The 12,898-nt window shown below is 34.8% G+C and overlaps 1 protein-coding gene across 1 annotated transcript in view; it reads right to left on the minus strand.

The window, feature by feature from the left end:
- The window catches only part of STT3B (STT3 oligosaccharyltransferase complex catalytic subunit B), a 103,367-nt gene that overhangs the window by 26,831 nt on the left and 63,638 nt on the right, over nt 1–12,898 (minus strand). Inside the window, exons 4-5 of the mRNA XM_045776385.2 lie at nt 9,890–9,955; nt 8,058–8,157 (exon numbers count right to left, since the gene is read on the minus strand). Coding sequence (XP_045632341.1) covers nt 8,058–8,157; nt 9,890–9,955 — 166 coding nt within the window. The remainder of the gene's footprint in view (nt 1–8,057; nt 8,158–9,889; nt 9,956–12,898) is intronic.

The following is a 12,898-nucleotide window of genomic DNA, read 5'->3' on the forward strand; positions in this document are numbered from 1 at the left end:
TCGGCTCAGGGCGTGATCCCGGCGTTACGGGATCGAGCCCCACATCAGGCTCCTCCACTATGAGCCTGCTTCTTCCTCTCCCACTCCCCCTGCTTGTGTTCCCTCTCTCGCTGGCTGTCTCTACCTCTGTCGAATAAATAAATAAAAATCTTTAAAAAAACAAAAAACAAAAAACAAACATCACTGATAAACATTCTAGGTAGCATGGGAAAATCATGCTTCAGTGTTATATGGACATATTCAATCCTTATAAAAATCTACTTATAGGCTATAAAGTAATCTTTCATTGTGGTAAAAATTTATCTGCCACAAATATAAAACTGTATAACCCTTTATTACTTTCAATATCTCAGATCTAAACTATCAAAATGATTTTAGTTTATTTACATACTGAATCCCTTTTAGGTGTTATTTTATAATAAAAGTTACTATTTAGAGTAGGGTTTAAAGATGTTCTATTACCTATAACTGTGTATCAGCAAAAAAGGCAAAGGCACCACTTTGATATTTAGCATTTCAAGCCCATTAAATGTTACTGGTAATTAAAAAAAAAATAAATTTCTATACTGTATAAGAAACGAATTCTTTTGTTTTTTGAATTCTCAGTTGATTTAGAGATGTCATTTTAGAAAAAACAATTCTATGTTTAGGTGTAATATTTTTCTTTTCTGAGTTTTCATTTATTTAACTGTAAAATGCAGGAAACTCTAATTTCTTGGGAAAATTACTGTGTAAGACAATAGAAGTTATGTGCAAGACCAGGAATGTCACTTCTCTTCTATTTCATCAATTACCCCATGCATCTACCTCAGTATGCCATTGCCCTATAGTCTGTTAATTCACAGTACTCCTAATTCCTCTTTCCAGCTGACAACCCAAGGCCTGAGAATGGGATGTGTTAATAAAGTATTAGTACAGATAATAGTCAATGTCATACTTTACCTGTTAAACTTCATGTGAACAAATGAGAGCCGTTTCTGATCTTAAGCCAACAAAATTAAAGCCCATTATAATGTTTTTCAAGGGACATTACCAAAACAAAGAATTCTATATATGTCAAAAAATGAAATTGGTAGTCTTCTCTATTTAAGCAGATATCAGATTTTATTTTTAACAAGAATGCATTTAGGAGCAGAGATAGGAAAGTATACTTGTGTCTAAGTAGAAATTAATGGATGGCAGCTAAATCTTAAAAGGGTAGAAATAATAGATGATCAACAGATAGCATCTAAAACTGGAAAACAAAAATCAAGAAATATGAGTTTCAAGTTGTGCTACTATATTTTATAAGAAGAAGAAATATATATTTGGTCTTCATCCACTGTTCCTGGTACAGAGCTCCTAAAACCCTTGGAATTTCCTAAGTGATGAGAATAACTAAGGTATCTTTTATTGTTACTGAGGTGACTTCTGCGTCTCACCTAAGGATAAAGGCTGGTTGCCACAAGGAACCAACCACATGATTAGTGGGCTGGAATTTCAATCCAACCCCCCTGACCTCCAGGGATGGGTGAGAAGCTCAAGACTGAATTCAATCATCAATGGCCAATGGTTTAATCAATCATGACTATGCAGTGAAGCCTCCACAAAACCTCACAAGGACAGGGTTCCAAAAGCTTCAGGTTAAATAAGTGGAGATTTGGGGAAAGTGAGTGCCTGACCAAAGCATGGAATCAAGAGCATGGACACTCCATGCTCTTTCCCCATACCTAGCCCAATGCATCTTTTCCATCTGGGTGTTCCTGAATTACATCCTTTTGTAATAAACCTGTAATCTTACAATTACTCTAGCAAATTAATCAAACCAAGGAGGGGGATCATGGGAACCTCTGATTTACAGCCATGTGGTCAGAAGCACAGGTAACAGCCCAGACTTGTGACTGGCATATAAAGCAGAGGCCAGTCTTATGGGACTGAACCCTTAACCTGTGGCATCTGATGCTACCTAAGGATTGATGGTATCAGAATTGAGTGCGGGGCGCCTGGGTGGCTCAGTCGGTTAAACATCTGTATTCAGCTCAGGTCATGATCTCGGGGTCCTGGGATCGAGCCCCGCATCAGACTCCCGGCTCAGCGGGAAGTCTGCTTCTCCTTCTTCCTCAGCTCCTCCCCCTACTTGTTCTCCCTCTTTCTCTGTCTCTCTCAAATAAATAAATAAATAATCTTAAAAAAAAAATTGAGTTGAATGGTTGGACACTCAGCTGGTGTCAGAGAACTGTTTGATGGTGTGGGAAAACCATCCCCACATACTGGAATTGATGACCAGAACCCTTTAGAAGTTTATTAGTGGTAAAAACCAAAAGAAACAACTGAAAGAACTGAAAGTGGTTGTCTTGACATAAGAATTTAGGGAGTGAGCCAATTAAGGAAAAGGTGGAAAAAAGACCTGCTGCTTTTGCTTATAAGCTTTGTAGTAATTCTTGACTTTCTCAATTATATACATTATCTTAAATTTTAAAATTATAAATAAAAACAAGCACACCACTCTATTATTAGTTGTGTTTTAGATGCTATTTGACACTTTATGTAATACACCAGTGCTATTTCTCCGCTATTTGTCTCATAATCAAAAATAGTTGTAGTGAAAGTTTATTTTCATTAAAAAAAAAAAAAGGAACAATCTTTAGATATCCTCAGTCTTTATAATCACCTCTCAGCCTCTGGAACTCTTTCTTTTTGTCTAGTTATTCCTTCATAATTTTAATAAACAACAGCAGAGGCAAACACTGAAATAGCACTTTTCATTTAACTTAAAATTCTGCAAGGTAGGAATTATTATCTCCATTTGACTCATGAGAACATTAAGGCATAAAGAAATTAAGTAATCTGCCCGAAGTTGCACCACTAGTAAGTGACTAGACCAGGAACTGAATCCTGTTAATTTGGCTCTGCAGTTCATACTCTTACCCCGTTATGGCACCTCTCATTTATGGTTACATCATCACAAACCCTCTGTAAGTCTGTTTCCATACTATTTTCTCTTCTCAAGATGAAGATTCATCTCTCAAACTTTCAGAAGGACATAGTCAGCTGGAAAGCCTAACAAGACTTTCCTGAAACTTAAAAGTCAAAACTGATTTTCACAAGCTCCTTCCCCTTTCCATTTTGTTCATATGCTATAATCTACATTGTAATAATGAAATTATGTTGTATAATACAAGCTCCCTAGAAAAAGACTATCTTTTGATCATCTGTGCATCTTAATGGCTAGCACAAAACGTAGTATCTATTAAACATTTAATTCTCTAGTGAACCGATTTGCTTAAATTTCCTCCAAAAGAAGGTAAAATTAGACAAACTAAATTCTAGTGCTTCCAGCTTTTGTATCCTAGAATCTTTACATGCAATTTTTCTTTTAAGTTTTTCTGTTTAGCATTAGATATGTTTTGTTTATATACGCCAAATATAAATATGATGCCTAAAATTTATGCTTTTAATTTTTTGGTTTTACTTTTTAATTAAAAAAAATTTTTTTAAGTAAGCTCTACGCCTAATGTGGGGCTTGAACTCACGACTCTGAGATCAAGAGCTACATGCTCCATGGAATGAGCCAGCCAGGCGCCCTTCTGGTTTTAGTTTTAATTCACTCAATAGCAGGATTACGTTTCTTCACTCACAAACTCTACAATTCTAGAATAATTTATACAGAACTAAAGTATGTCGTATGTCTATAATACTTAACTCTTTATATGATGGTTCCACCAGTAAATATTACCATCAAAATACATTTTAGATATAAAAAGAGATTCTGCTAAAAAAAAAAAAAGGTGATTCTGTTACTCTCCTTACTCAAATGACCTCACTAAAACAGACAATAAACAAATTCCTCAGTGACATTTAAAACTCATTTATCAATACTAGAAACTAATTTCTTCCTTCTCCTTAAATTATTATTCCAATTTAATGAGACGCTTATAAACCATCAGAGATAAAATTCACATTTCTGTAAATGAAAAAGCAAGTCTCATTTATTATGAATTTAGTACATGCTCATTGTAGAAAATCTGGAAAGCAAAGTATGAAGAAAAAATATCAGTAATAATCCTTGTTGTATGCCTCCTTTTTATTAACATTTTCCTATATCATCAAATACCAACTTTAATGATGCCATAATAATTCATACAATATGGCAACACTACAATTTAAGTGTAACTTAAATGTCCAATAGAGAAATTAGCATTTCTCTATTGGGCATTTAAACTATTTTCACAATTATAACTTACATCACAGTGAACACCCCTAAATATGTCTTCATATGTTTAACAGTTTCTTTATGATAAAAAGTATGATAAACTTTTACAAAGGTTAAATAATTTTACATCCCATTAGTGTTATGTGATATCTGCAAACCAGTCTTTCTATAAATGCAAAATAAGATGTGGGTGTTTTTTCTTGTTAAAACATCGGAATCCTATTTGTAACATAATTTTTTATAATTCACATTCCAATATAGTGACATATACCAAGTCCAAAATATATCTTCACAAAATAATTTAACTTTATACAACAATTCCTCTGCACCCAAATTTCAAGTAGTAGGGGTTTTTCTTATCCCTTAACCCCTCAATTCCTCCCCCTCCTGTGCCACACCTACCCTATACAGCCACAATACCTTCCATGTACCCCCCTTTCCACATGCGAACAAACTGAGTTTCCCCTGGCTTACCAACGGATTCTAAAGACACATGCAAAAAATTTACTGAAAAGGAAAACCATTTTTCATAATTATTTCAAATGATTCATTTTTACTTCATTTAATTTGATACTGAGAACCCAATCAAATGTATGGTTATGAGTTTGCCATTTATCAATCATTATTTCTTTATCTAAATGTTTCTGATCACGAGGAGAATGTACTACAAACAAAGGATCTTATGTGGTGAAATCAGAGGACAACCTGTATGAATACTTTATAATGCTTTCATATTTTTCAGGACCATTAAGATTAAATTGAACTTAAATCTTGATATATTTAGGATAAAGAAAGAGAACTGATTGTTCTATATCATCACTTTCCATCCATTTAGAGGTAAACTATGAAAGAACATAAAAATCACTTAAAATACTTTTAGTTAGATGAATGGAATAAGCGATTAAGGAACAAGGTGGCATAGAGAGTTTGAATACTATGATATTATCTGAGGTGTTCACTAATATAACTTCACAGACACATATATAATATCCCCAAACTATTTTATTTTTCCTCCCCCTGAAAAGAAGAAATATTTTCAAGAGCCAGCTAAAGCAGTACTAAATGCGTACTTTTGTAAAGTTACCAGAGAAATCCTATTCATCAAATACAAGGTCTTTTCTTAATTCTCACCCTACTAGATCTTAATGCTAACACTCAAGGGAAGTTGGACACTGCTCATATACTTTAATGTAGAAAATCCTTTCATTTGACCTCTTTAACAATGTATTTATCTGGCTACTTCTGACTACTTTGGCTCTTCTTCCTCTCCCTGATTCAAGGACATTTAACAAGTCTATCCCTTAATCTGCTCCCCACTCTATTCCCCTGACCACTAAATTTTCAAGACCTGGGGCACCTGGGTGACTCAGTTGGTTGGGCACATTACTCTTGATTCTGGCTCAGGTTGTGATCATGGGGTCACTGGATGGAGCCCCAAGATGGGCTCTATACTCGACCAGGAGTCTGCCTGAGATTCTCTCTCTCCCTCTGCCACCCCCTAAAATAAATACATAAATCTTTGGAAAAAAATTTTTTTCAAGACCCAAAAGTTTTTAAACAACTCATAGTTCCTCCCCTATTACCATTTAACTTGAAAAAAATCCTTTCCTTATATATTTCAAACACATAGTTGAAACTTAAAGCTGAATCTATTATTCTCCTTTCTGGACCCCAAAGACTATTTACAGTGTGTTCAGAGCAGAAATATATCACGGGTTGATGTATTTCAACAGTAAGGCATGTATTTATATGGTAGGCACACAGTTATAGTAATTTTTAGCATCATGGGTCGTATAGGCATAAGTTAAGGCTTCACCCACATGATCTTGAGCAAATTATGTCCTTTCTTGTTTCCGAGGATAGTAACAGTTCCCACTACACATTCACAGTGCGGTTATGGAAATTAGAGTTAAATACGTGGGAAAAACTCAGGACGGTTTGTGTTGTAAAGTAAGCATTCAACATATATTAATTACTTCAGTAGTGATTATAATAAAGTATGATAAAAATGACTATATATGAATTTTTTAATTGATATGATTTCTATACTATAAAATTCTCCCTTTTAAATGTACCATTGAGTATTCTTTTTTTTTAAATTATAGTCACAGTTGTATATCTATCACCACTATTTAATTCCAGAACACTTCCTCAATCCAAAAGAAACCCCATACCCAATAGCAGTCCCTCTTCTGCTCCCCAAGCTCCTGGTAACCACTAACCCCATTTTCTATCTCTCTTTTTAAAAATATTTTTATTTATTTATTTGTCAGAGAGAGAGAGAGAGAGAGCGAGCACGTGTGCACGCACAAGCAGGTAGGAGCATCATGCAGAGGGAGAAGCAGGCTCCCCACTGAGAAAGCCCGATGTGGGACGCGATCCCAGGACCATGGGATCATGACCTGAGCCAAAGACAGATGCTTAACCGACTGAGCCACCCAGGCATCCCCTACTTTCTGTCTGTAAGTTAGTCTATTCTGAACATTTCATACTGAAAGAATCCTACAATACATGGCCTTATGTGTATGGCTTATTTTACTTGGCATGTTTTCAAGGCTCATGATATATCAGTACTTCATTCCTTTTTGTGGCTAAATATTCCACTGTATGAATATACCATACTTCATTTATCCATTCATCAGCTGATGGACATTGGGTTGTCATCACTTTTTGGCTATTAGGAATAATGAATACTGCTATGAACATTAGTGTACAAGTTTTTGTGTGAATAATTACTTTCAATTCTCTAGGGTATATACCTAGGAAGAGAACTGCTGGGTCATATGATAACTCTATGATTAAGTTTTTGAGGAACTGCCAAGCTACTATGGTTTTTTTTTTCTTTAATTAAGTAAATAAGCTTTATATCTTTGTGTTACTGCTTACCAACAACATTACCATAATGGAACTGTATTATTTTACGAAGACATTGGGTTCAGACCACAACTTCTCTCTGATTAATTCAATACATAAAAGTTCTGTCATAGAAAATCAGATTTGAGACATAGAAAATAAGATTTGAGATAACATCTATCATTAAGCATCTTATTCAGAAGACATGTTTTAAATCCTAGAGAGAAAATAAAGATTTCATAGAAAAAAGGTTGAATGAGTATGTCCTCCCTACACAAATTCTTAAGTTTAAAACCTAATGCCAAAGTGACGGTATTAGGAGGTAGTCTTTGGGAGGTGGTAAGGTACTGCAGGCTCCAGGGAATAGTACCCTTTTAAAAGACATCCAGAGAACTAGCTTATCCTTTCCACCATGTTAAGGACAAAGCAAAAAGGTACCAGCTACGAACCAAGAAAGGAGCCCTCACTAGAATGTGATCATTCTGGTACCTTAATCTTGGGACTTTCCAGCCTCCAGGAAGGACTGTGAGAAATTTCTATTGTTTATATGCTACCTAGCCTGTAGTATTTTGTTTTAGCAGCCAAATGGACTAAGATTGCCATTTATTATACAGAGAGGGCTTTCAAAAGTTTATAAAACTGTTTACCTTGAGGATGTTCAATCTCATAGTGACTAAGCTGAATTTGAATAACACGTATATGTGAATGATTTTCAGGATAGAATGCCCACCCCCCTCCCAAAAAAAGGCTGGGCTGAAAAATATTAAATCTAGTATGTATAGACTAATTTCTACAAAAACAAAAGAAAAACTCATCAAGGAAAAGTTGGTAACAATACACTTGGGTAAAAATGCCTGACCTACCTTATTTAATACAAAAAAAGCAAAAAAATATGCGAAATTATTTTTACCTCCTTACGGGTAATATGGCCAAACAGAAATGGCTGTTCAATGAAAAGAATGTATATGAAACATCTCTTAGAAGCTGAAATTTCACAAGTCAAATCACTTACCTATGTAGACTCTCTTGCTGTATCGCTGCATCAGTAACAACACAAATACATGCAGTGGAATAAGGTTGATAATAAACACATAGCCACCCCAAGCAGAGACCTAGAAGTTAAGAAATGCCAAGTTAAATAATTTAAGATGTTTGCTTTAAAAAATAGGTAAGTTTTATTTGTCATGACAATCTAAACATATAATGAACAGACATAAACACTAGGATTCTTAGCAGTTGTGAGATATGCTTAAAATTGATTTATATAATCAACAAAAAACCTGTTTTTACTTATTTTTATTGATTATTAAAATAACTCAATCCCATAAACCCAACATGTTTTTCTATGTTCAATGGAGAAATGGTCAAATTAAATAAGAACACTAAGAACATTATAATTTGTGAATCGGCAGTAAAAAGTCTTTCGTGAAGGTATGGATTCTTGGGCTATAGATCATAAATTTTTAAAAGAAAAAACAGGCTTTTACTTCCCCATTTTTGATAAGTACATTGCAAGAAGCCTGACTGAGAATAAGAACAATCAGTGTTAGCACCAGCCAACAACTGAACTATAAGGAACACTCAGATAATCTGGATATGCTTTCAGATACTCAAAATGTAAGTGCTACCCCTGAGTATAAAGTATTTCCTACTAATGGATTACAAATCAAGATTCCATTTTAATGTTTAGCATGTATCATAAAATTAGACTATTCTATTTAATCAGAATTACTAAGTATGTTCTGGTCTAATTTTTTTATGTGATTTTTTTTTTTTTTTTAAAGTATGCCCAAAGTAGGGCTTGAACTCACAGCCCTGAGATCAAGAGTCACATGCTCTACCAACTAAGTCAGCCAGCCATCCCTGTTCTGGCGTAAATTAATAAAGATTCTAAAGATAAGGTTTATTCTCAACCAACAGTATTACTTTTTTGAGTACATTCAATAGGTAGTAAGCTCTTGTCAAGATCAAAGTTTTAGGTGTGCTCTAATAAAATTAAAAGCTTAGAAGAACCATTTTACTAACAGTCATATCAGGAGACTAGATGTTAACATATATATTGTTAACAATGCTACTCTTGTCTAAAATATTTCAGGACCACTTGAACTATCTACTTTCAGTGTACAATGAATATAAAAATATCAGTTTAGTGTTTCAGTCACATGCTATTTTGCACCAAAAACAATGTTACTCTGAGCACAAGTCCTAATTGAAGAACTTCAAATTATCTTCAAAATTTAAATGTAAGTTTCAAAGAGAATGAGTTTGCTAGTACTTGGGTACAACTGCACAGAATGTGTCTCAGGCTTTAACCATTTTAAAAGGGGAATGGATAATCTGGATGCATAAATTCCATGATATCTGTCTAAAAACAGAAAAAAAGCTTACCTAAAATTACCACAAATTTTCAGCACAAGACTACTTTATAGGCTGTGCTATGGGGAAAAAAGGCAAGAGAATGAAGAGGTAATTCTGAACCCCAATCTTAAGTACTCTATTGAAAAAAGTATGTAGGTTGTTTTCCTAGAGGATAGGACTATTATTTAGATAAAGTTATACATTTGAAAAGGAAAATTTTTGTTTCACTTGCTGCAAATATTATATTTGAGGGGCTGAGTATTAGCCCTCCCACTAAAACAAAGTCCATACCCACCCCAAGGATGGGGTAGGAAAGAGGATGGCAGTAATGAATGGGAATGCACTGAACAAAATTAGGATCCTAAGGTTTCAAGAGAAAGGAAGTGGAGAACTAGTCCAGATAAGAAGAAAATGATGAAGAAGAGAAACTGATCTAATTGCCAAATACTTGCTAGACTTCATATAGTTTCAAATATGAATTCTTACCATATAGAAATACGATAAGCAGCAGCACATTGTCCAAAAAACTGACCCAGTTTTTACAGATTTTACCTAAAACACAAACAAGCAAATGTTTATAAATGTTCCTGCTGAATAAAAAAAGTTAAATATTTAGTACTCTTGTACTACAAAAAGTCAAAGTTATATATTTTAAAAAAGTACAGTGGTTATTCAGATATTCAGATCCACTTAATATATGCATTTAGAACACTGGGCAACAGTCAGACATCTTATAAATAGCTCTGATTTTTCTGTTGATATGCAGTTTTCAGTAAAAAGAATCATCTTAAAAGTATTTTTCTATTTGCTTTATTTTCTATTTTAAAATGATTAATAACAAATTGAGCTTTTAACTAAATAAATTTGTTCAATCTACATTTTTACATATGGCTGGTTTTCTTAGGCATAACACCTTACTCTATAATTTTTCTTCATTTGAATATATACATCTCACATATAATTCTAATTATGAGCATCCATTTTTGAAAACCTATCACTTAGGAATTTTCATATATCATAACCAATCAATAAATAATAATCTATATCCTCAAGAAATTGATAGTCCTACAATAATTTCTAGGATATGTCAGTAAAATTCTCAATTACTCTGAACCAGAAAGAGAACCTGCAATCAATGAAAGTTTCAAAAAAATGACAAATCTCTACTGCCTTAAAAAAACTAACCAAAGAAATAATTCCCAGATAAGTTTATACATTCCTCTGAAAATAATGGTTTGGTTCAGAAAAATGATTTTAAATTTCAAAAACACAAGTTCTAAATACTTATTTATGCTAAGAGAAAAATGTCATTTTTATTTAAAAATATATATAAATACCTGATTCAAGGAATTTACTTTTAAAATAAGTCTCTATTAGTGCATTAAAACAAACTACAGGTGACATGTAATCTTTGGGGGAACTGTAAAACAAACACACACACCCCAAAGCAATAAAAAGAGGGGGAGAGGAAGGAAAGAGAAAACATTTCCAGTTTATAGCACTTAAAGATATTATCAGGCTGACTTCTTTAAGACTAATGAAAGACTGCTTTGAATTCAACATCATAATATATGTGTGTGGCAAAACACACCACCCTTCCCCCATTGAAACCAGCTTGATCTATGCTAAAATGTGAACAGGGAAGGCAGTATATTAAAATACTGACATTTTAAAAGTGAAAAAAATTTCCAGGGCTGATTAGAAATTATTCCTATAATATCCAATCTCTAGAGAGTGGAGAAGTGAGTTGGAACCAAGTGTTAATGTCAAAATCACACAGAGACCAAAAGACAAATTAGAGAGACCAAAGATGATTTTTAGAAAGAAAAGCAGCTACCAGGGAAATGGGAAAGAAAAGAATGTTCAGAAAGGTCTAATTCTTTTTTTTTTTTTTTTAAGATTTTATTTATTTGAGAGAGAAAGAGAGAACATGAGTGGAGGGGGGCAGAAGGAGAGAGAGAAGCAGGCTCTCTGCTGAGCAAGGAGCGTAAGGATGCAGGGCTTGACCCCAGGATCCTGGGATCATGACCTGAGCCACCCAGGTGCCCCAGAAAGGCCTAATTCTAACTGGGGAGACTAGAAGAAATAGTGTTCTCAGAAGACAAGATGTTCCAGAAACAAAACAGAATCCCAAGAACCGGGGCGCAGAAAGCTATGGCAGGTAGATCAATAGAATAAGGAAGAAAAAAAATGATTCTACCTAGTGATTGAGGGAAAAAAGGCTATCCAGTGAACTGGAGGTAGAGAAGACAAATGTTGGCAGGGAAAGCTTGCAAATGACCCTTCACTGCTTTATATTTGTGTGTCAGTTACCATTTTATTACCTCTTAGCTCCAAATGCACCCTTCAATATACGTTCTATGATAACAGAATACTTTCTAAGTATTTCTCCTTTGAAGTGAGTATGATGTTAAGTTTTCTCGGTAGAGGGTGCTGAAGGAATACTAAAGTAAAGGCTCTCCAGTCATTTCAGGTGTAGGCTGGTGCTGGTGGTATGAAAACATCTGGTGGTGCTGACCCCAGCCATGGGGCCGAACATGGTCCTTCTGTGACTTTGCAGCCTTGATCTAGTAATAACTTTTCTGCAATCCTCTTGACATGGTAACTGAAAGCCCCATACACAGTCTAAATACTTCCTGTCCCCTGCTAGTACCCAGACTCCCACTGCACACAATGCTACAGGTTACCAACTCCCCACTCCTGAATGCCTATACTCCAGAGGGTGGTCAATTTCCTGTCAGATGGCTCCAGAGCAGCTCTATGCTGGCCTAACCATCAAACTTCTCTGAGGTTGGTGGGCTGAACCACACCTTCTCTAATGAAATCTGAATCCTAAGTTTGTCCTTCCTTGGGTACATTCCCTCAGCCCTAGCATATATCATACAGGGTTTCCTTCTGTATTACTCTTCTATCATAGTTAATACTTCTTTTTCTAAAACTCCCCTTATGTAATCTACTGAGACTGATTGGGCTCAGTTCTGCTACAATCTATTATCAAAAAACCAGAATATACTTATAACCACTAAATACACTCCATACCCTGAAATTTCCTCAAACCCTAAAACCAACTGAATAGGCTGAGACAGAATGAGAAAGGGAATCAAACATATTTACTAATACACGCAAAATTCTGCAAGGCTATGTTGGACAAACAAATTATAACTCAGTCATGCCCCAACTGGAAAGATAAGACACGAAAGCAAGAACTACAGTCAAAGCACAATATGACAGAGACCACATGATGAGTATAGACACTGAGTGGCACAAGATCCTCATAGATCCTGTTGATAACAGAAATATAAGTCAGGAGGATGGTATATAACTAAATGAGTATTTAAGTCCAAATTTACAGTGGTAGGAATGCAGACACAAAGGAGAGGCTATGTTCAGGGGCCAAATCAACATTTTTTGGTTAACTACTAGAATTAGAGAGAGTAGTGGAGAAAAAGAAGTTGAGAACGCCTAGCTTCCTACCTTGAAGTACTACCCATCAGT

This window comes from Ursus americanus, chromosome 20 (genome assembly GCF_024610735.1).
Source record: "Ursus americanus isolate L20-20 chromosome 20, mUrsAme1.1.p, whole genome shotgun sequence".
Taxonomy (NCBI): Eukaryota; Metazoa; Chordata; class Mammalia; order Carnivora; family Ursidae; genus Ursus; species Ursus americanus.